We start from the raw sequence: 23,275 nt of genomic DNA, 5'->3' as shown, positions 1-23,275 counted from the left end.
GGCTTTTGCGAGCACCTCTGTGTCTGGGGTCCTGTCTTGCCACTTGATGTTCAGTAGCTTCCTGAGGCATGTTGTGTGGAAGTGGTTCAGCTTCTTGGCATGTCGTTGGTACACTATCCAAGTTTCGCAGGCGTACAGTAGTGTGGGGAGAACTACTGCTCTGTAGACCTTTAGCTTGGTCTCAAGACTAATGCCTCTTCTGTTCCAGACATTTGCACTGAGTCTGCCAAAAGTTGCGCTTGCTCTTGCAATCCTGACGTTCACTTCATCGTCGATGGTCGCATTTCGTGACAGTGTGCTGCCAAGGTATGTGAACTGCTCCACCGCATTGAGTCTCTGACCGTTGACTGTGATGTTGGGCTCAACGTAGGGTTTCCCTGGGGCTGGCTGATGGAGAACTTCATATCCCCGTGAATTAAATCCCAAATGAAAGTAGGCCTTAATCCGGGCCTCAGAAAAAATACTAATTTAAATTTAACAAACCCAATCAATAATAAGTTTGATTGGATCCACCAGTTTTCAATAGACAAAGCCCATTAATTTTCTTTTTAGATTTATTCATCTGTTTATTTATCTTTATGTGGTCAGTTAATTGGTTCATCCGCGGTCGATCAAAGATTTCACCGCACTGCGTGAAAACACTGATGCCCCTGTGCCGGTGTGTGTGTGTGTGTGTGTGTGTGTGTGTGTGTGTGTCTGTGACGTGTGACAGACAGTTGGGGTACACGTTGAGTACGTGGGTTCTATGTTCATGAAGAAGAAGGAAGGACATGAAAATACAACCACGGCAATGTTCAACTGTTACAGTCTTGCCAAATGACTGGTACGGTAGTGGAAGGGGCCAAGAAGGTAAAGGGAAGTAAGCTAAGTGTAAAGGGAACGCAAGGGCAAGGCGGGGATTATAGTGAGGCTGAACATGTACTGCTGAATTCGTATGCATGGACACCAACACAGACTCCTCTCAACAGCGTTGTGAAATGGCACACGAGATACAAGAGTGGTAGCAATGATGCTCCTGACTTTTCCAACACATGTACGTACGGTGGCACAAGTGAAGACGGTCAATTCTAGGAACAATTTTACCGGGTCAGCTTGTTCCATTGCAGTTGCTTTAGGAAACTAATTCATTCTTAGAAAAGGGCAGCGCTACTGTACGGAGAATATCAAGTAGGCCTAAAAGTGAACTTAGTGTGATAATTCCCATTTTGGTAAACGGTTCTGAACAACCATAAAACTGTAAAATAAAATGATACATGAATTCACATATTTGATTAGACCAAAATGAGGTCTTGCCACATGTGTGTGTGTGTGTGTGTGTGTGTGTGTGTGTGTGTGTGTGTGTGTGTGTGTGTGTGTGTGTGTGTGTGTGTGTGTGCGCGCGCGCGCCAGTGGTGAGTGCCACTGAGTGTGTGTGTCGTGTGTGTGTGTGTGTGTGTGTGTGTGTGTGTGTGTGTGTGACGGTGTGTGACGGTGTGTGTGTGTGTGTGTGTGTGTGTGTGTGTGTGTGTGTGTTTCAGTTTCAGTTTCAGTAGCTCAAGGAGGCGTCACTGCGTTCGGACAAATCTATATACGCTGCACCACATCTGCCAAGCAGATGCCTGACCGTGTGTGTGTGTGTGTGTGTGTGTGTGTGTGTGTGTGTGTTTGTGTGTGTCACGGTGTGTGTGTGAGTGTGTGCGCGCGCGCTTGTGTGTGTGTGTGTGTGTGTGTGTGTGTGTGTGTGTGTGTGTGTGTGTGTGTGTTTAGACATTCTGGCATTTTTCTTCACCTTCGCTAGGTTTTTGTGGATTTTGTTAAATTTCAGTATTTATGTTTTTTGTTTCAATTAAAGTCGGCTTTTTAGTCTTGTAAAGGCACTGGTCAGTAAGGATTTTTGTATCATTTTATATGTAAAAATTCACAACCATGTTATGTTTGTCATTACCAATGCTTAAAGACTAGTGTTAATACGCGTTACACGTTTCAGAAATCGCAAATTCGAAACTATGTCGCACGGTTAGGGGTCACATACCCAAGGACGAAAGAGCGGAGCAGACAGACAGTATGTAACCTAACTTTTTCATTGAAATTGTTTTTAAATCGTTCACTGTTTGATTTGACAAAACAATTGAATTGGGGTACAAAGCACATGCATCTGCTCATCCTAAACTTTCACTTTCGATCGTTGATTGTGTGTACGTGTGTATCGGGTTTAAAATAATGGAAATAGCCTGACCTTAGACCAGTGTAGACAAGCACGAAATCAGAAACAATGACCAACCGAAGAAAAACGATCGCTTTCTGGAACTTATTTCATTGAGAAAAAGAAGAAGATGAATAGTTTTGTAAATGTGGACCATAGAATGATGATTCGAAAATAAACAGTAGATAACTCAAAGCTGGCTTTCAGGGAACAGGTAGCCCAGTCCACAGCGAAGGCTAATACTATTAGGATAGTGGGTGTGATTAGATTGTTTGACCACCTCAGTGAGAAAATATTTGTCCAACTGTACAAGAGTTTAGTGCGCCCATTACTTGAATATGGGCACTGTGTGTGGCAGCCTTTGCATATGTCACTATGCAGTGACATTGAGGATGTTCAGCGCAGAGCAACAGAACTGCTATCACGCCTGAAAGAAACCCTATCAGGAGAGACTGCCTGAACTAAAATTACCATGCTTGGAACACAGGAGGCTCCGTGAAGATATTATTGAGGTATACAAATACTTGAATGGGTTTTACTCAGTCTCTCGGCCTAGCTTCCAACTGGCGTCAACTTGTGATCTCAGAGACAGTGCTTTGAAATTAGAGAAACACCAGTGCCGTCTTAATATCAGAGCAAACTACTTCTCTGAAAGAGTTGTTAACACCTGGAATGGTTTACCAGACTCTGTGGTGACGGCACCATCTGTTGACTCTTTTAAAAGCCGCCTGGACAGCTACTGGACTGAGCTACCTTCAGTGTATGTTCCTGCCTGCCAGTGTTAACCACCACCTTTGTAGTTTGTACTTGCCATTGCCCGCACATCGCATGCACATAAGTAAATAGATCTCGGACGACGAACAGGCCCTTGACGGGGCCTCAACCATCTAATAGTCAAGTCAAGTCAAGTCAAGATAATGATTAACGTGTTGATCCTGGGCATCAAATGGAAGAAGGAGAACTTCTTAAAGTTAAATTTGATGACTTAGTTTGAACGGCGTGTAAGAATCAAAATTAAAATATCACTACTGTTACTAAGTTAGCAGTGTTAGTAAGTTACAATAATCACCAACATCACACTGGAACAAAACATTTTGTGTCTGATGCCAAATGATGGGAATGCCATGTAGCACCAGGCAAAATACTAACACTGCTAATTCTGCTGTTACCGTGGCTGTAATGGAAGGGTTTGTTGACATCCTAAAGCAGCATGGTTGTTTGCTCAGGTCCATGAAATTTTTGAAACTAAAGAAAACAGACAATAATTTTCATGTGTGAGTGCATGTCACGTGTGTGTGTGTGTGTGTGTGTGTGTGTGTGTGTGTGGGAGAGGAGGGGGGGGTGCCTTTGTGTGTGTGTCAATGCGTGTGTGTGTGTGTTGTTAGACTGTGTGGGGGTGTGGGGGGTGGTTTGGGGGGTGGTATGATTATTTATACCTGACAAAATTTGTCTTTTTCTTCCAGTTTGTCACCATGGGTCGTCATTTCGGAAAGTTGACCAAGGTCCGTAATATCATCACATACAGCCTTTCACCTTTTGAGCAGAGGGCATTTGCTGGTGCAATCTCCAAAGGGGTGCCAAACCTTGTCAGGCGATTCGCTGGTCAGGTGTTCAGAGTTGTGCCACGTGAGTACAGTTTGTGTCAGAAGCTGAGTTGTTTGTCTCATATGATTATAAAATTACAACTTTTTAGCAAATATCATTTGTGTATTACATTCACAATATGAGTGCTTATGCGTAGGCCTATGTATATAAATGTGTTCCATATTATCTTTTTTCTGTTGTAATTATACCATTGTCAAATTGAAAGTTATTAATTTTGTTGCAGTTTGTCTATTTTTTGTAATTTTCCTGTTGACCTAGTCTTTAAGTACAGCTTATTTTTTCATGGGTTTTAAATATGTCATTATGTGTGTTAAAAAAAAAGCCCAAGTTTGATGATAAGCAAAACAGTGTTATGTGCAGACAAGGTAATGCAGGGGTGTAAACCTTGTGGTACTAGCTGGAAAAAAATTGGCGTGAGTGATACACTGATCCTGAAAGCACTACAGCTATTACTGATAGACATAAAGAATATATTTGGTGTCATATACTGTACCATGTCAAACTGATGCAAACTAGGCCTATTGGTTTGCTCTGCTTGGCCAAATTTCGCGCGGCTAACGGTGAAAAGACGGGCCCACCCGCTCTCAGCCAATCAAACGCCTCTAAAAACTATAAGCGCTTAATCATTCCTTTGGCCAAGGCTCTCCACGCCATCTTGTCAGGTTTACGCTCTGTCTCGTCTTACGCTTTTTTCGGCTGTTCAGCGTATCCTTTTGGCCTTATTTTGTTGCATGCGGCTTGTGTTTATTGTATTCTTACATTCTGTGTACTCGATTCGACTCGGCACCCTCGATTCGTTCGATTTTTTCTGCCTCTAAGTCGATCCTGTCTTTCCTTTCTCTGTTGGGGGTCGGATTTTCGCTGGGTGCCTAAGCGCGGGTTCCATGCCTCGTGTGCCATACCACGAAGGCAGGGAATCATGATGCTGGGATTGAGACTCGGTAAGAGACTCTCCCAGGCCCGGAGCTCATGATTCCTCCCGATACGGACCGCGGCGATGCGTCGTTAGACGCTGATCGCGGAGGCGACGTTCGTACCAGTAAAACGGTCATGAAGGGGACCGGGGGGAAAGAGGTACGAGCGTCGCCTCCCGAGGTGTCCCAGCGCGAGGCAGGGAGAAGGGTGAATGGCAAGTCATCTCCGTGCTGTGGGGACTCGCAGCTAGGCGCGGACTCCCAAGGGGAGGCCGCGCCCGGCCATTACCCGGGTCCCCACTCGGAGACGGCCCTCACGTGCCCCATTGTTGTTCCCCCTCCTCCCTTCTCTGTCGACCCCCCTCCCCCACCTCCTTTTGGGGGGGGAGAAAAATTTGGTTCCGGGGGGGGATCTCTACTTTGCCCACCCCGGACCAAGCCACCCCAGTCTCCCCACGGGAGGGGATTCGGGGCGCGTGGCAACCTGCTCTGCAGGTCTTCCCGCTATCCGGCCGGTCTCCCCTGCTGGGGGAGGCCCGTGCGTGTCAGGCGGTTCCGGGCAGTCAGCCCGCTCGTCTTCGGGCGGGACTGACACCCAAGTCGGACCTGACCTCCCTCCGACTTGGCCAGGTTGTTCCCTTCATGGAGGTCAACGCACCAGTGACCCTTGGGGTTCGGGTCACAGTATGGCTGGTGCCCACGGGTGGTTACCCCCATTCTACCCGTACTGGGGTGCACCTAGGGTGCACACTGGGTTGCCGGGAGCACCAAGGGCCAGCCCCTTGTCCGCTCCCCACCGGACCCAACCCAGCACATCTCACAGGGTGACACACACAGCCCCGACAAGTGGGATCGACTTCTTGTCGGTCAGGTCGAGCTCCTCGACCAATATTGCCACTCTGTCCACAAATCGGGCCTCTGTCAACCCACAGGTGACCTCCACGGTCACAACGGCCTCCTTGTCAGGACCGACGGCTGCTCAAGGGCCCTACTCGGCCCGGCGAAGCCGGCAGTCCCCACCTGCCCAGCCCTCGGTCCTACAGTGAGATGAGTGGGTGTTTGTCCCCACACAGCACTCGTGGGTCACTCTTGCATCCAGGGGCGCCCTCTCTGAAAAGGTGTGGCACCCACCATCCCAAGCATGGTTGGACCTACGGTCCACACGCTCCCCACCCGCTTCAGGTGTCAAGGACATAACAGTGGTGGCCATGGTCCCGGCTCGGGATCGTCCCAGCTCATCCCGCTGGGCTGACCACAGCTCACAGGACGCCCCAGTGGGTACATCCACTTGGGATGGCACCCAGCAGGGGATGGACTGCGAACAAGAGTGGGAGCCCCTGTCTTCGGATGAGGACGAACAAGCAGATGAACACTCTTCGCCCACATCCCAGGGGGGACAGATTGAGTCCATGCCTCCCTAGGGACCAGCCTGAACCAAACTCGGACTTTGCCGAGCTCCAACTGACCCTCCCCAATAGGGTCACGTATGCCGAATCAGTCCCTCAGGCTACTTTGTTACCCTTGACCCTCCTTACGCCATGTGACTCTAACTCCAGAACCACAAGGCAACTCAGAGTGCCAGAAATGGTGCAGGTATGGCTTAATAAGCCAGCCCGCACTGTCAGGGGTGCTGCTTCCATCCCTCCTCCAGGCAGGGAGTCCCTCTCTGCCCCGGGCGCCTTTTCCCCGGGAAAGTTTCTTTAAGATTCCTCCAAGGGAGGGGTGTGGTCCTGGTACACACAGGACCACCCTGCCTACAGCGGAGCAGAGCCCTCCGCACAGGACAGGATGTTGGTCTCACAGCGCACCACCTTCCCCACTTCAGCTAACCTATACTTTAAAACGTTAGCAAAGTGGGACAAATTGGCCCGCCGCTGCCCCCTCGAGGTTTCCACGGCGTACACCTTCGACACGTTCCTTCACAGGGCCAATGACCTGGGGGAACAGTGTCCGGTTAATCAGGACAAGGGGTCTCCTTCCTCAGTCCCGCCGGCCCTCTTCACCGACCAGAGGTTACACGCTTTTGGCAATAGGGTAGCATCTGGTCTCACGGCAGCTGCAGACACAGCTACCAGCCTTCACTTCAGTACTGTGCTAGCGCGGCGTGATGCCATTTTCAGCCTCTCTAACATTCCTGTGGAGGAGAGGGCTGCCCTGCGGTCCATCCCAGCACAGCAGCACTCCCTCTTCGGCCAGTTCCCGCCCCATTTTGTCAGCCACAGGGCAGGGACAAACAGGGAGGTGGCCTCATATTTGGCCCACACCTCTCATGGGCTCCAGGGTTCTATGCCATTGAAGAGACCGGCCACCAGGGCCCCTCCATATACCAAGCCGCCTGTCAAGGCAGCGTGTGCTGAATCAGGGTCAGAGGAATAAACCACCTTATGTCCGTCCAAGCCGACTGGCCATGCCCAAGGCCAGAAGGCAGCACCCCCAATGACTGGGCCCCGATTCAGCACCACCAGTCGTTCAGCCCCTCCAAGTAGGAAACTTGTCCCGGCATGCACATCAGTGGTGTGCTCTGGGACTCAACGACGGGATTATGTCGGTGCTAGAGTCTGGGTACATGCTGTCTTGGGTGGAGGACCTCCCCCCTCTAAGATCCACTCCTCCTCCTTAGGTGCCCAGCTCGACGGAGCAGGAGAGCGTCCTAGAAAAAGAGATATCGCACCCACTCCTCATGGGGCTATATCTCGACTCTCGGACCCGGGCCCCGGTTTTTACGGCTGGTTGTTGGTGATTCCAAAGGTCTCGGGAGGGTGGAGACCAGTTTTGGACTTGTCCCCCCTCAACAAATTCCTCCCCAAAATCAAATTCAAGAGGGACACACAGGCACAGATTCGGGAGACCATCCAACAAGGTGATTGGCCTACCTCTATCGATCTGGAAGATGCTTATTTTCATATACTCATCCATTCGGCATCCCGTCGGTACCTGAGGTTCGTGTGGAGGGACAAGGGGTTCCAGTTCCCGGCCCTCCCATTTGGTCTGTCCCTTGCCCCTTTCCTGTCTACCAAGGTGCTGCGGGAATTGGTGTCCATCGTCCGCTCGGAATCCATTTGTCTCTGTGTGTACCTGGACGACTTGCTTATCCTGGCCCAGTCGCAGGCGCTGTGCCTGAGTCATACGGCCAGACTTCTAGACCTTTGCTCCCAACGGGGCTTCCTCATGGTCCAGCAGATATGCGATCTGTCCCCACGTTAGTCCTTCGACTTCTTAGGGATGAGATTCGACACGCGGTCTATGATAGTCTCTCTGGCGCCAGATCACTGGGACCGTCTGGCAGGCCTCCTCAGCCACTGGCGCCACTCCTCCCAAGATACAGCATGGACACTTTCTTCCCTCTTGGGCATGATGGAGTCCACGGCACCTCTCATTCCCCTGGACAGGGTTCTCAAGCGCCCTCTCCAGAGGGCACTGAGGTTACGCCAGTCCCAGAGCACTCAGCCATGGGATACCCAGATATGTCTGGGCGAGTGGTTCCTCGAGGTGACATCAGAGTGGTTAATCACCCCCCTTCGGACACAGGGGGTGCCCTTAGCCCCACCTACTCTTCAGGTGGCACTCTTCACAGACGCCTCCTCCCTGGGCTGGGGAGCCCACATGGACTCACTCTATGCAGCAGGGACTTGGTCCCCGGAGGAGCGCCTGTGCCACATCAATGTTCTGGAACTGGAGGCAGTTCGCAGGACTCTCCTGCACTTCATGGGGGAGGCCACTGCCAAGACCATCCGCTTGTTCACGGACAAGACGACGGTCGCATGTTATGTGAACAAATGGGGGGAGCGCACTCGGCAGACCTCTCCATGCGGACTGAGGCTCTCCTCCGTTGGTGCCACAGCAAGGGCATTGCACTTTCAGCGAGACGCTGAGCAGGAAAAACCAACTTCTTGGCAGATGCTCTTAGCAGGTCCAAGAGTGTCATACGCACAGAGTGCACCCTGGACAAGGACAGCCTTCAGGGGGTGTGGGAACAGTGGTTTCGGCCGATGGTGGACCTTGTTCAACAAGAGACTTCCCACTTCCGTCTCTTCGGTTGCCGACCCAGAAGCGTGGGCAGTGGATGCTCTCTCTCTAGATTGGAGCAGTCTGATTGCCTCCGCGTTTCCTCCCTTTCCAATTCTGTCCAAGGTGATACGGAAAGACAGATTGGAACACCCGCAGCTGATCCGCATTGCGCCGAAATGGCCAGTCCAGACCTGGTTTCCGGACCTTCAGTCCCTGACACATGTTCCCACCCCTGGAACTTGAAACCAAATCTCATCTGCTGAGGCAGCCTCGCTCAGGCACTCCGCATTCCAATCCTCAACTGCTCCACCAGCACGCATGGCTGCTGTGCGGTTGGAACTGTCAGCATCACCATTGAAGTCCTCGACCCCTCGGTCGGCCTCTGTGTCGGCTGTGCTGACCCAGGGGTGTGCCTCCTCTGACCTCCTCTCCATAGTCACCAGAGCAAGGAGGCAGGGAACGGAGACTTTGTATGACTTTCGCTGGAAGAAATGGTTGCGGTGGTGTACAGCTCAGGGCATTACCCCTACGAACCTTACGAGCATGCAGCTGGCCAACTTTCTGGCTCTCTGCTCCTCGGTTCATCCTGTCTGCTAGTTCTGGGCGAGGGTACAGGTCTGCCTTCTGTACCACATTGCAAACAGCTAGGTGGTTCCGCCTTGGAAGCGGATTGCCTGCTCAGAGAGGTGGCTAGGGGTGCCCCTCTGAAGGAAGCTAGAGACCCCAGAAGAGTGCCCCTCTGGGACTTGTTCCTGGTGCTGGATTTCATTCGAAAACAGCCCTTCCTACCATTGGGGACTATTCCTTTTGACATCCTCACCCTCAAGACCACTTTCCTTCTGTGGCTGGCCACAGGCAGTCATAGAAGTGAGCTGCATGGGCTTAGTGGAATGCCACAAGATCTGGCCTTCCACAGAGATGGTTCCATCACTATTCGTTTCCTTCCAGAGTTTCTGGCTAAGAACCAAGACCCTGAGGTTCCTTCCCCCTCTCTGAGAGTCAGACCTTTGTCTGATATTCTTGCCCAAGATGAGGATAGGCACCTGTCCTGTTCGGTGTCTCAAATATTATTGGGATAGGTCTCGCCATAGGCGTTCTTCTCAGAGGTGTCTGCTCATCTCCCTCAATGAGAATTACAAGAAAGACATCGCTGCAGGCACCATTTCCCGCCAGGTTTCCCAAGTCATTCGTAGAGCCTACTCTCATGCACACAGGGATATCAGCTGTCTTCATCCCAGAGCACACGAAGTGCGGGCCATAGCTACTTCGGCTGCTTTCCAGCACTCAGTGCCAACGCAGCATGTCTTGGAGGCAGCCTTCTGGTGGTCTGAGAATCCCTTCATCAACTTCTACCTCAGGAATTTCCGTATGACCAGGGCTGACGGTTCCAAGGGGATTTCCTTTGTCGCGGCTAACACTGCCGTCTCAGTTACAAGGGCTCCCCATATGAACCAGTAGGCGTTGCCCTCCTCCATTTGCTTTAAATTCTGCATCAGTTTGACATGGTACAGTATATGACACCAAAAGGAGGAGTTTGTATTATACTCCATGTTTGGTGTTAAATATACTTACCATGTCAAACTCGAATGCCCGCCCGTCCGTCCCCGTGTCTCCGCCGTGGTTCTCATGGGGCATTTTTGTTCATGGCCACGGAATGATTAAGCGCTTATAGTTTTTAGAGGCGTTTGATTGGCTGAGAGCGGGTGGGCCCGTCTTTTCACCGTTAGCCGCGCGAAATTTGGCCAAGCAGAGCAAACCAATAGGCCTAGTTTGCATCAGTTTGACATGGTAAGTATATTTAACACCAAACATGGAGTATAATACAAACTCCTCCTTTATATCAGAATCCAAAGTGCAATATTTTTGTCAGATTTCTCAACAGTTTTTAGATCAGGATGATAACAGTACTTGTTGACAATGAAGGAATCTTTTACAGTGAACTGCATGTTATTCATAGATTGATAGATGTTGCTAATGTGGTACACTGCTGTTAGTGAGAGTGAATGGTATTACTTACATACAAATTTTCCAATTGCCAACTTTGCTTGCTTCGCATATATACAAGCCTTTTCTGAGTGTGTGTGGGCAATTACAACAGTAAAAATCTTCTTGTCACAACACCTGAAGATTTATATTTTGCTCTGTACCTTTTGTTGTATTTAACTGTATGCAAACTGACAGGCTGATGGCCTGACTAAGCTTGGGTCATGCTGATAGTGCTGATAGTTAGGCATCCGCTTAGCAGATGTGTAGCATATATATATATATATATATATATATATATATATATATGCTACACACACACACACACACACACACACACACACACACACACACACACACACACACACACATATATATATATATTTCTCTGAAAGCAGTGGCACTTTCTTGAGCAAATGAACTGAACTGAATTGACTGAAAGTGTTTCGCAGAAAGGGCTTGAAGTTGTGAGCCACTGACATTTTCTGAGCAAAAGTTACTTTTTGTATTACTTTTTTTCCACAACAGATTTCTCTGTGTGAAAGTTGGGCTCCTCTCCAAAGGGAGAGCTTGTCGCCAAAGTGCATCACCACCCATTTCTTTTCTTCCTTTTTTCTGTCTGCATGTGTATTTATCTTTCAAAGTGGATTTTTCTTCAGAATATTGCCATGATGTTGGGTTCTTTAACATGTGCTAAGTGCATGCTGCACATGTTGCTTCAGAAATCTACCATCTCAGTAAATGAATGCAAGGGTTCGATTCATTTGCATCTGGATATGTCATTGCCTGTGGTAACCAACTGCCAGTCATTTTTAAGTTATGATTCTGTTATTGTATGTTATGGTTATATTTTTGTGTTTTAGCTGCTGATAGTCTGTTTTTCTTTTACTGTATGTTGCAGCAAGCATTTTGTGTTTCAGCTGCTTAAAGTCTGTTTTTCACTGTATGTTACAGCTATCTTTTTGAGCTACCTGGTGTATGACTGGGGCAAGAAGGAGCATGCTCGTCTGCAGAGGAAGGCAGCGCGCGCTGAAGTCGCTGAATCATAATGCATAGCTTAGCTAAGGACTGCAGTTTTTTTTGTTTTTTTTTATGTGACCATGATAATGTTGACCAGTTGGTGCGTCCTCAAGTTATATTTTTTTCCCCATCCTTTCATGAATGAGAAAGTGAGTTCTGTTAGTGTAAGAAGGATGTAAAATAAAATATTGATTTTGAATTGTGAATAGTTTGTGTATTTTTGTGTGTGCATGTTTGTGTGCATGCATGTTGATATGTGTGTGTGTGTGTGTGTGTGTGTGTGTGAGCTTGCACTTACATATGTTATACATGAATCTTGAAATGGTTGAGACACTGTGAGGCGTCCTTTTGTCATGCTGATCTGGCCATCTTCACTTTCGTTATTGTTCATCATCTTGATATGATTTTCGGACTCAAGCTCTTTAAAATAATTATATACAGGCCTGTCAACAGTTCTGTTGAGAGCAGAATTAGCAGCACATGAGAGAATTTGTATGCTGATATCTGTTCCCCAGCCTTTTTGGCCAGAAAGTCAACACCTGATCTGACAATGGAACCTCCACAGGGACCCTGTGGCAGAGTTGTTTGGGCATTTGACTTCTGATCCGGTGTTCACCAGTGATCAGGTTTTGATGCCCACTTTCAGCTTCGTGTTCATTCTTTCGGAATGGCATTTTGCTCAGACTTTCTTCACTCCACCCAGGTGTGAATGGGTACCTTACTAGGTGGAGAAGGATAAAAGTGACAGGAGATGATTGCGCCATGTCTTGATAAGATGCAGACATTGCAGTTCCTGGAACAGTACCGATTCCAACCCACCAGGCTCATTGCATTTTTTTCACAGTGCAAGGGAAGTAATTCATTGTGTAAGTTGTATCCATCCTCCAGAACATCTTGACAGATGAATAGTGTGTACACACACACACTCATACACACACACACATATATATATTTAGTGTCATTAATAATTTTAAAGTGGCCTATATACAAGTATGGGTGGGAATGGCAGACAGAAAAAGAGATGGGAGGACAATATCCCAGAATGGACAAGCCTGAGACTGAGTGTCACCCAGATAGAAATATAAACGGGGAGAAATGGAGAGAATTGGTTGCCAGGTAATTAGTGGTGCTCCCATGTATGAGACAACTGCGTAGTGGTAGGGAAAAAGGTACAAGTGGTGACCAGGAAAAGCAAAGGGACATAATGACTACTGAATGATGAGTTTGTTAGTTTGACAGTCAATGGTAGAACCCTTGTTTATTCATGCAGACTTCTTTTTTTTTAGTTTATGAATTTGGCTGTGTTTTCATGCTTATATATGTATTTCTCTAATGCCACAATGGTGTTATCTCTCACTCAAACCTGTCCAATGAATCTTGTAATCATTTCATTTTGAATAATTTTATTACGTTAGAATGTGGTAGCTATGTTTTTTGATCTGGAGAAAGCATATGACACCACCTGGAAAAAGGGAATACTTCATGATCTTCATGAAATGGGTTTTCGAGGCCACCTTCCTCAATTTATAGACAAATTCTTAGAAGACCGTACTTTTCAAGTTCGAGTAGGTTCTACTCTCTCAAATCTTCATGAACAGGAAATGGGCGTTCCACAAGGGAGCATTCTGTCACCTGCTCTTTTTAGTATCAAAATAAATAATATAGTTAACTCTGTAAACAATGACAATGACTCCTCTCTCTTTGTTGATGATTTTGCTTTATATGCAAGTGGGAGTTTCTACCCTGGCATTCAACGCCGGCTTCAGCTCTGTGTTGACAAGATCCAAAATTGGGCAGAAGAAAATGGTTTCACTTTCTCAACTGGCAAAACACAATCTATCCATTTTCACAATTACCGCCATTTTTTTCCAGATCCTGAGATTCATCTAGGGAAATCAAAAATTCCAGCTGTTAAAGAGGTGAAATTCCTCGGGGTTATTTTTGATCAGAAATTGAACTTCCTTAGTCATCTAAAACATTAAAAAATTTCATGCCAAAAAGCTCTAAATATTATAAGAATTGTTGCACATACGGAGTGGGGTGCAGATAAGAAAACCCTTTTGCACCTCTATAGAGCACTTGTCCGTTCTAAACTTGATTATGGTTGTGTTGTCTATGGTTCAGCAAGACCTTCCTACCTAAAGATGCTGGACCCTGTTCATCATCAGGGACTCCGACTCTGGGAGCTTTCCGTACTACACCGGTACATAGTTTATATGCAGAAGCTGGAGAGCCATCTCTTTCAAATCGTAGACTGAAACTTTCTATGAACTACTACCTTAAATTAGTTTCTGAAGTAGAAAACCCAGCTCACAACAGTATTTATAAACCAAAGTTTAAATCCAGATTTGATAACAACCCAAAGTGTACACCTCCATTGGGAATCCGAATGCTTCAATACATTCAAGAAGCCCAAATTGATCCTACATTAATAGATACTGAATTTAAAATTCCTGAGGAACCTCCATGGACTTTTGAAACTCCTGAAATCTTATTTGATCTCACCATCTTCAAGAAAGACTGTACCAGTTCACTGGTCTATAAAAAGTTGTTTTCCGAACTCTGCCAGAAATATCCATTATATCAGAAAATTTTTACGGATGGCTCAAAATCTGAGGAGGGAGTGGCTGCTTCTGCTTTTTGTCCGACTTCTCCCTCCCAAAGACTCACGAAACATATTCTGTCAGACAGTTCTGTGTTTACTGCAGAGCTAACTGCTTTAAATCTAGCTTTAAATGCTATATTGCAATCATCTAATCGTAAATTTGTTGTTTTTTCTGACTCGCTTTCTTCTCTGGAGGCAATAGCTCATCGTAATATTGATCATCCCAAACTTCGAGAATTCTTCAGTTTGTTTACCCATCTTAAAAGAAATGGTTTTGTAATCATTCTGGTTTGGGTGCCCGGTCATGTGGGCATTCAAGGGAACGAAATAGCAGATAATCTGGCTAAGAGTGCTGTTAGAGAGAAACAATGTAAGTTTTATATTCCTTTTACTGATTTTAAACCCAAAGTTCATCGGTATACTAAAGATCTCTGGCAGAAAGAATGGAATGAACAAATAGATAACAAATTATTTAAAATACGACCAAATCTTCAAGAGACTCTGCCTATGGCTGTGGTGAATCGAAAAGAAATGACAGTGCTGTGCCGACTTCATACAGGTCATACATACATCACACATTCCTACCTCCTGAAAGGAGAAGAGGCTCCTTGGTGTATTCCGTGTGATGAACCACTCACTGTGCAACATATTCTGATTGATTGTTGGGACTTTTATGACACACGACGGGTTTTTTTTTTACAGCAGATTCATTGAGAACGTTGTTCCGTGATGTCCCTCCGTGGACAATATCGCAATATTTAAAAGAAATAAATATTTTTAATAGTATTTAATATAGTATATGCTTAGTACAAAAGTTGTGAAATTTTTATCATGGAGTGATCACAGTGCAGTAGAAAGCTGAAAACATAGGGGTGGCCCATCTGCGGTGATCAGACTTTGAATGGTGGATAGCCCTGATATGGCCTTCATGGTCGGCTGGGCTCTAAGCAATATTTTTAATTTAATTTTAAAAGAATTTGAATGTGGAATTTTTTTTTTTTAATTATTTTTTTTAGGATTTAATATTGTCAGTATGTCAACAGAGGATGGATTTTCTTTGTTTACTTATTTGTGTGTGTGTGTGTTAACGTGTGTGTGTGCGTTAATGCGCGCGCGCACACGTGTGTGTGTGTGTGTGTGTGTGTGTGTGTGTGTGTGTGTGTGCAGATATAATGTAGTTCACAATTATTGTAGGTTTATCCTCCAGAAATTCTTGTTCTCGCAATGTCATACCTACACCCATGATGGTAGCACACATGCCATTTAATTTTTCAGTTGGTTTTCTGTATGTTATGTGAGATGATTGTAAGTTAGAAAAACTAATTATGGTAACGTGTGTATAAAAGAAATGACTCGTCAATAATTTCTTAATGGTTATAAGAGTTTGATGCCTTGAAAAATATTCTATTGGTCTTCATCTGAATGATCTGGTGGGTACTCCTTCTCACACACACACACACACATTCAGTCTCACACACACACACACCCTCCCACTTCAACTGCTTCCCTCCATCCCCATTCAACCTCCCATTATCCCATAAACTCACCTCCATTTGAAATAAACACCAACAGAACAAACCCCAGCCTCATACACCAACTGCTTCTGCCCTCTCAGCAGGAAGTTGCTGACACCCACACCCTTGATGGCACCTCCGTTATTGCTGATGGTGATGACGATGAAATCTTAAAGATTTCTCAGTTTTCTCTGGGTGTCTGGTGAGATTCTTCTTCTTGATTGCAGCCAACTTCAAAGTTAAAGAATCTGCTGCACTGAAGGGTAGCCAATGGCTGGTCATGTGCAAACAAGAAATTCAAATATGATGATAATAATACCAGTAGTTGTAGTTGCAATAATAATAATTAAAAAAAAAGAATGATAATATATAATCATAATTATGACAATGATGATAAATTATTGAATAACATACAGTAAAAAATGAGGATTGGAGTAAGTGGGGATTACCATGCACAAAGCTTGTTCCCCCTCCCCTCCTTCCTCACAATGGGCTTAGGCAATGTCTAATCCATGTCTGTTTCAGAATCGGGCTCACCACAAATTGGGAAAGGGGATGATGCTTATCTGATGGGCTGGTGTGTTTTGAGTGTGGTTACACTGGGAATGGTAGGGGCACTGATAGTTTTTAATTAAAGAGTGCAGTCTCCTTTTGAAGGCCTTCAGTGAGGGTGCTGTGACAAACTTCACCTGGAGACTTCCACTGAAATAATATGTGTGGAAGAAAGGTGGTCTTGCTGAATTGAAGGAATGTCATAAGCCAGGGGTTTAGAATGTTGGTGGCTCTTTTCATGGCAGCTGGCTTGGGCACAACATGTTGACTGTAAGGTAGAATCAAATTTAAAAACCTCTGGGCTAGCACCCTTGATTATGAGGTCAAGTTGCTCAGGGCTTGGGTTTTGGTTTGATGAAGAGAGAGAGAGAGATGGATACAGAGAGAGAAAGACAGAGAGAGACAGATGGGCAAATGTGGACTCAAATGGGAAGACTGGGACAACACAGTTGAGAGCCATCTACTTCATTGATGCAACTTTCTGAGAGCTGCTCAAATTTCCTGACCTACACTGCATGGGTCTGTATCCCTCAGCCAGGTTGGTGCTGGGATATATTATGAGTTAGAATACAGCCTTGTCACTTGATCCCAACTGAACCTAAATGGACCCCCATAGCAGCATTGTCATCACACTATCACCATCATTTACCATCATCGAAATATAGAAAATAATGTGTCCCTGAATCCACTATCACCATCATTTACCATCATCGAAATATAGAAAAGAATGTGTCCCAAAATTCAGGGGGCATGGGCTACTATTATTGATGGTGTAATGCTGTATAGGTGACTTTATACTATGTGCGTGAGAACTTCTGTTGTTGTAATAATGTAAAGTCATGCTTTGTGGTTTTATATGACGGGCGCAATAGCCGAGTGGTTAAAGTGTTGGACTTTCAATCTGAGGGTCCCGGGTTCGAATCTCGGTAACAGCACCTGGTGGGTAAAAGGTGGAGATTTTTCCGATCTCCCAGGTCAACATATGTGCAGATCTGCTTGTGCCTGAACCCCCTTCGTGTTTCTACACAAGCAGAAGATAAAGTACACACGTTAAAGATCCTGTAATCCATGTCAGCGTTTGGTGGGTTATGGAAACAAGAACATACCCAGCATGCACACTCCTAAAAAACGGAGTATGGCTGCATACATGGCAAGGTAAAAATGGTCATACGCATAAATGGCCACTTGTGTACATATAAGTGAATGTGTGAGTTGCAGCCCACGAACAAAGAAGATATATAATAATAATAATAATAATAATAATAAAAGTAATAACAATAATAATAGTACTATTGATAACAATGATGATAATAGTAATATTAATAACATTATTAATATTATTCTTCCATTTCTGGTAATATTGCTGACATATGGAGCAATGGGACATGACTGGTCTCGCCGAACATCAAGGGAGTTAACTGCGATTGCTGATCTGATGTGATGATAATGGATTGCTTCCCTTTGGTCCGTCTCTCTCTCTCTCTCTCTCTCTGTGTCTGTGTGTGTGTGTGTGTGTGGTTGGTCCACGTCTTATTTTCCGTCGTGTAGCCGGCTTCCACTCTGAGTTGCGTGAGAAAGACCAAGGACATGGAGTGTGCACATACACGTGTGTGTTTGGTGCATGTGTGCCAGCGTGCGTGTATGAGTACGTTTGTATTACATAGTACTTCATGCCGCTGCCGGGTGTGTGTGTGTGTGTGTGTGTGTGTGTGTGTGAATAGGTTAGAACTACATGTACAAACGACTGATACGCGCACCTTTGCGCAGTGAGAGAGAGAGAGAGAGAGAGAGAGAGAGGGAGGGAGGTGAGAAAGAGAGCAGGACTTGAGACGATTTGTTGTTTGGGGCTTTTTATTTCCTTTACAAGTGAATGAACGTAGTAATCTGCCTTTTGGGAACCGACATGCCTTTCAATACCCAGACATACACTACATTGCAAAGAATTACGGAAACGCCAATGCAAACATAAAGAATAACATATATTTGCATAGGCCGGGTGGGGACTGACTGTGCACCAACCTGTGCTAACAGAAACACCAACTGTTTTGCCGGTCTGTTTCTGTGTCACACAAACACACACAATCTGTGAAATCTCATCGGCTGAAATTACGTCAGCCGATGCTGCTGCATTTGGCACAATAGTTCATGGAGATTTAGTTTACTTTATTTAGATCTGGGATCTATAGCCAGATTACCAAACTGAGGTTTACACGCACGCACCATCACAGAGCTGAATTGAATGCTCGCGTGCGCGCACACACACACACTGACACACACACACACACACACACACACATTCCCACACTTGAAAAGAATTCACATGCATGCACACACACACACACACACACAAACAACTGTACCACGCGCATGAATGCACACCTGCTCAAACACACTACACTGACACACTAGCGTGAATCTAAGTGTTGGTTTGCTATGTCAGTCCAAGTGGTTCTTCAGATGCCTGCTACACGACACACCCCGCCCCCCTCGTCCTTCCAACCCCTCCGCATCTTGGCCGATCCCGTTCCATGCTGCGCATTCCCACTAACACAAACTTAGGGGTGCAAGTCGTCCGGCACGTGCCTGAAATCCAGCACAGAACATCTTGTTTTAGGGTAGTTTCTGGCATGGAGAAATTTTGTTCTGGTAGTTTCCGGCATGGATAAATTTTGTTTTGGTAGTTTCCGGCATGCATAAATTTGTGTAGCCTGGTCGCTCTCTGATTTCTCTGTCATGCCGCTTATGTTCACGGACTTCATTTTGTATGTGACGAAACTCGAACTAGGCCTAAAAAGAAATGTCAAGAGAAGTACTCAGATTCAGATTTGTCAAAACCAGTGTGCCGTTCACTTGTGCGTGCATCGATACGGGAGATAAACGCATTGCCCCGCTCTCTGGCGATTTAGTGATGAAAATTAAGTGCGTTCACCAAACATATTTTATGACAGCACAATATTAAGTCTGTTTGACAAAAAATTAACAGAATACTGAATCCCAGACCTGACAACCCATTATTTCTCGGGGAAATTTTTCACTCACGGTTGCACTTGATACTGCACTTCCACGTGCCTGAAAAACAAAACAAAAAACAACAAAACGCTCCCACTGGTTCTCGCGCGCGGACGCACAACACACACACACACGCGTGAAATAAAAAAGAAAAAAACAGGTCACTTTGCCATCGTTTATCAGCAACACCTTTTGAAAAGCCCTGCATGGATGCCATTCCTGTGATTTGTGCAAATCCAGAGACTCAGTTAAAAAAAAACAACCCAAAACCAAAACCAAACAAACAAAAAACCCCCAACCAAACAAACAAGCCCTCCCTCCCGCCCCCCCCCCCCCCCACACACACATAAAAACAGTGGCGGTGGGGAGTATGAAATTTATATGTGACTGCGTACGCCGATTGCAACGCTACTGCCGTTTATCTCAAGATGAAATGGGGGAGGGGATGAGGGGGGGGCCGGGTGGAGGGGGCGGGGGCACGCGCGCACGCACACTGGCACACACACACACACACACACACGCACAATGACATCACACAGTTACACGCTCGCAGGCATGGGCACTCACACAAACGCACACGCGCGCGTGCGGTCACCGTCACCATCTCTGCCCTCAACCATGGGGCTGCAGTGTCATTTTTCGCAACAATCGCATTGTAGCAATTGTGACAAAAACTTTGTAGCAATTGACTTTTTCTGAAATTACGTCAGCTAGGTTGCGGCAATGCCCTTCATGGCTCAGTGCAGTTTTAGTGTACGTTATTTAGATCTGGGAATTACAACTGAAGTACCAAAGATTCATTTGCATCACTTGCATGAAATAATTACTGATGTTCAAAGCCCGGCTTATCTCTCATTTGGACATTGTTTTACTGGTCTGCCGAATACTACGATTTCTCCGTAGTTTCTACGATTCAAGCCCCCAGACTGCTGCACTTCCGCGCGGAGTAAAGAAACACTATGATTTTGCTGAACGCCAAACCTAACACACACACACACACACCAACACCCAGTGAATGTCAACTAGCACTGCACATATTCGTCACTGAAGAAAAACTGAGTGGCATATTTGACGTCAATAATTTTTTTTTTTTTTGGCTCATTGCGGTGATTACGTCAGTCGATGATGCAGCCACTGGCACACTTCATGACTGCAGTTAGTATACGTTGTTTAGATCAGGGATCTATAACTGACGTTCCGTAGATTCGTCCGCTTTACCTGCATGTAGTGGTATGTTTTGTTCAAACGCACGTGTGGTCTTTGTCATTTGGACGTCGGTTAATTTCACCGACTATCGCCGTTGTTTAATCACACAGACACCACACATACACAGAAAGACACACAGACAAACACAGAGATGCACACGCATTTTACCATAGCTTACATACATTCACAGACACGCGTGCAAACATATGTACACGCGCGCGTGCATACACACATGCACCTGCACTCACTGTCTGCACACTTACACAGGCGAACACACACACATACACACAGACTCGCGCGCATACACACACACACACACACACACACACACACGCAGTGACAGACACCACACATAATGATACAGAGATCGACTCACAAACACACATTTTACCATTGCTTACATACATACACAGACGTGTGCACATATACACATACACGCACGCGTACGCCCACACGGCACACACACACACACACACTGGCACACGCGTGCGCGCGCGCGCACACATACACACAGGCTTGCATAGAAGACAATTCACGTGAGCACACACATACACACACACGCGCGGGCGCTCACACACACACACACACACACACACAACGTGCACGCGCAACCCATTCCTTCAGGTACCTTCTTTCCGCAATAGCTCCAGGCTTGCAAGAAGTGTTGCTTAAGGACAGTTGAGAGTAACACTTGCATATTTTTCTTTACAGTAAGATACAGAATTGTAGTATAGTTTGTTTTCATAACAAAAAAATGATGTGTGATTTGTTTTTTTGTTGTTTTTTGTTGTTTTTTTGTTTTTGCTTTGAATAAAACAGTAACGGACTTTTGTTTTTACTCTGATGTATTATACTTTTTTCTCTCTCCATTATTAGGTCTTCTAGGTCTTTTGTTCAGGCCTGATGCTCTGTTTTGTTGAGCCCGCGTAGTATTTTCAGGCTTCGGTCTGGGCAGAAAAACCATTTCAGGCTTCGGTCTGGGCAGAAAAACCATTTCAGGCTTTGGTCTGGGCAGAAAAACAAAACAAAAAACAAAACAAAAACATTTCAGGCTTGAGTCGGTCTCTCTGCTTGCACCCCTGCACCCCTGCAACAATGTATCTTTTATCGCCTCCTGCCAGCGGCGCATCAGCTTTCACCAGACTGTGGGTCAAAATTTCCCCTGTGTGTAAGTTTCTTCTTTAAAACCATGGGGTAATTTTGACCCAGTACGTACGCCACGCGTGATAATTTTACTGATTAAAACTACTTTTACTTTACAAAAATGCACAATTTTTTATGAGTGTGTGAAAAAAAAAAAAAAAAAAAAATTGACGAAGTCATAAAATTTTGTTGATGCAACTCAAATACTTTCTGAGTTGCGAATTTTTATTTAATGCAGCAGTTCCATGCCAGAGAAAGAAATGCAGTACCACAGCAGCGATGGTCAGTATCCAAGGGTTCCAGTACGGACCGAGATTTTTAACTCCCGCCGCCCTCCCCTCTCCATATATTACAATCCCTCTCTCGGCCTCTAGCCCTTGAGTGGTGGTCTGGGTGTAAGTCTTTTGGACGATAAGGTCCCGCGTGCAGCGTGCATTCAACTGACGCACGTAAAAGAACTCACGGCTACAAAAGGGTTATCCACGGTAAAATTCTGTGGGAAAATCCCATTTGACGGATAGTAAAATTTAAAAAGTGGGGTGGAGGGTTAGGGGGTGGGGTGGGGGATTGTCGCGTCATGCTCTTCCCGGGAGAGAGCAAATCCTGTTTCACACAGAGAAATGTGACAAAAAGTGATCTGATAGAATACAATTACCGACGATCACCTTCGTTGAAGGGAAGGAGGACTCTCTTCTCTGCTGTTTGTGTCACTGGAGTTGGGAGGTCTTACCAGGAACGGCTTTAGATCTTTGACATCCACTTTTACCTATCCGAGAGAAATACCCGGAAAAAGTAGCTTGTGTATGTGGACCTACGTCTTCTGGTAGAAGAAAAACTCTCCAGAATTCCCCGCCACTATAAATGCGATGGGCCCCCTCTATCTAATTACAGCCTGTGACTCTTTTCTGAAGTAGATACGAGTTCCGATATTGAGAACTGTTTTCAATCGGAACGCGACAGTTCATTATTCATTGTAAAATATTAAAATAAAATACCACAATGATCCTAGTCGCATTGTTTACAGCACAGATTACAATGATGGCTTAAGTCCTGTTGTAAGTCAGGGCAGAAAAACAAAGCAAACACACACACACACACACACACACACACACACACACACACACACACTCTCTCTCTCTCTCTCTCTCTCTTTCTTTCTAAAAAAAGAAACCCACTTTGCACACACTTTCTGTCTCTGTCTATATCTCTGTCTTTCCCCGACCATCCATCCAGCTGTCTCTTTTCTTCATCAGACCGTCAATCCATCTGAATGTATTCTGTCTTTATAAAACTCTTCCATTTCCACCTCTCTCCCACTCTCTCTCCCTGCACCCTGCTAACTGGTGTGTGTGTGTGTGTGTGTGTGTGTGTGTGTGTGTGTGTGTGTGTGTGTGTGTGTGTGTGTGTGTGTGTGTGTGTGTGTGTGTGTGTGTGTGGCCGGGGGATGGTGCTGGGGTGTGGTGTACGGGGGGCGGTGAGGGTGGTACGTTAAGCGTTGGATGTGATTGGAAAGGATCGAATTCAGGCGCAGCAG

General features: G+C 45.9%; 1 protein-coding gene across 1 annotated transcript; it reads left to right on the top strand.

The window, feature by feature from the left end:
* Positions 1-1,984: 1,984 nt before the first annotated feature.
* LOC143284179 (cytochrome b-c1 complex subunit 8-like) lies at positions 1,985-11,911 on the top strand. Its single transcript, XM_076590846.1, has 3 exons — positions 1,985-2,041; positions 3,646-3,808; positions 11,647-11,911. The coding sequence occupies exons 2-3, from the start codon at positions 3,655-3,657 to the stop codon at positions 11,739-11,741; spliced, it is 249 nt and encodes an 82-aa protein (XP_076446961.1). The 5' UTR covers positions 1,985-2,041; positions 3,646-3,654; the 3' UTR covers positions 11,742-11,911.
* The last annotated feature ends 11,364 nt before the right edge of the window (positions 11,912-23,275 follow it).

This window comes from Babylonia areolata, chromosome 7 (assembly GCF_041734735.1).
Source record: "Babylonia areolata isolate BAREFJ2019XMU chromosome 7, ASM4173473v1, whole genome shotgun sequence".
Classification (NCBI taxonomy): Eukaryota; Metazoa; Mollusca; class Gastropoda; order Neogastropoda; family Buccinidae; genus Babylonia; species Babylonia areolata.
This window is presented reverse-complemented; position numbering and strand designations above follow the sequence as displayed.

Excerpts from the sequence above, each read along its gene's own strand:
- LOC143284179 (XM_076590846.1), top strand. The coding sequence starts at position 3,655 with ATGGGTCGTCATTTCGGAAAGTTGACCAAGGTCCGTAATATCATCACA. Across the intron at positions 3,809-11,646 it reads GGTGTTCAGAGTTGTGCCAC|CTATCTTTTTGAGCTACCTG; the intron begins GTGAGTACAGTT and ends TGTATGTTACAG.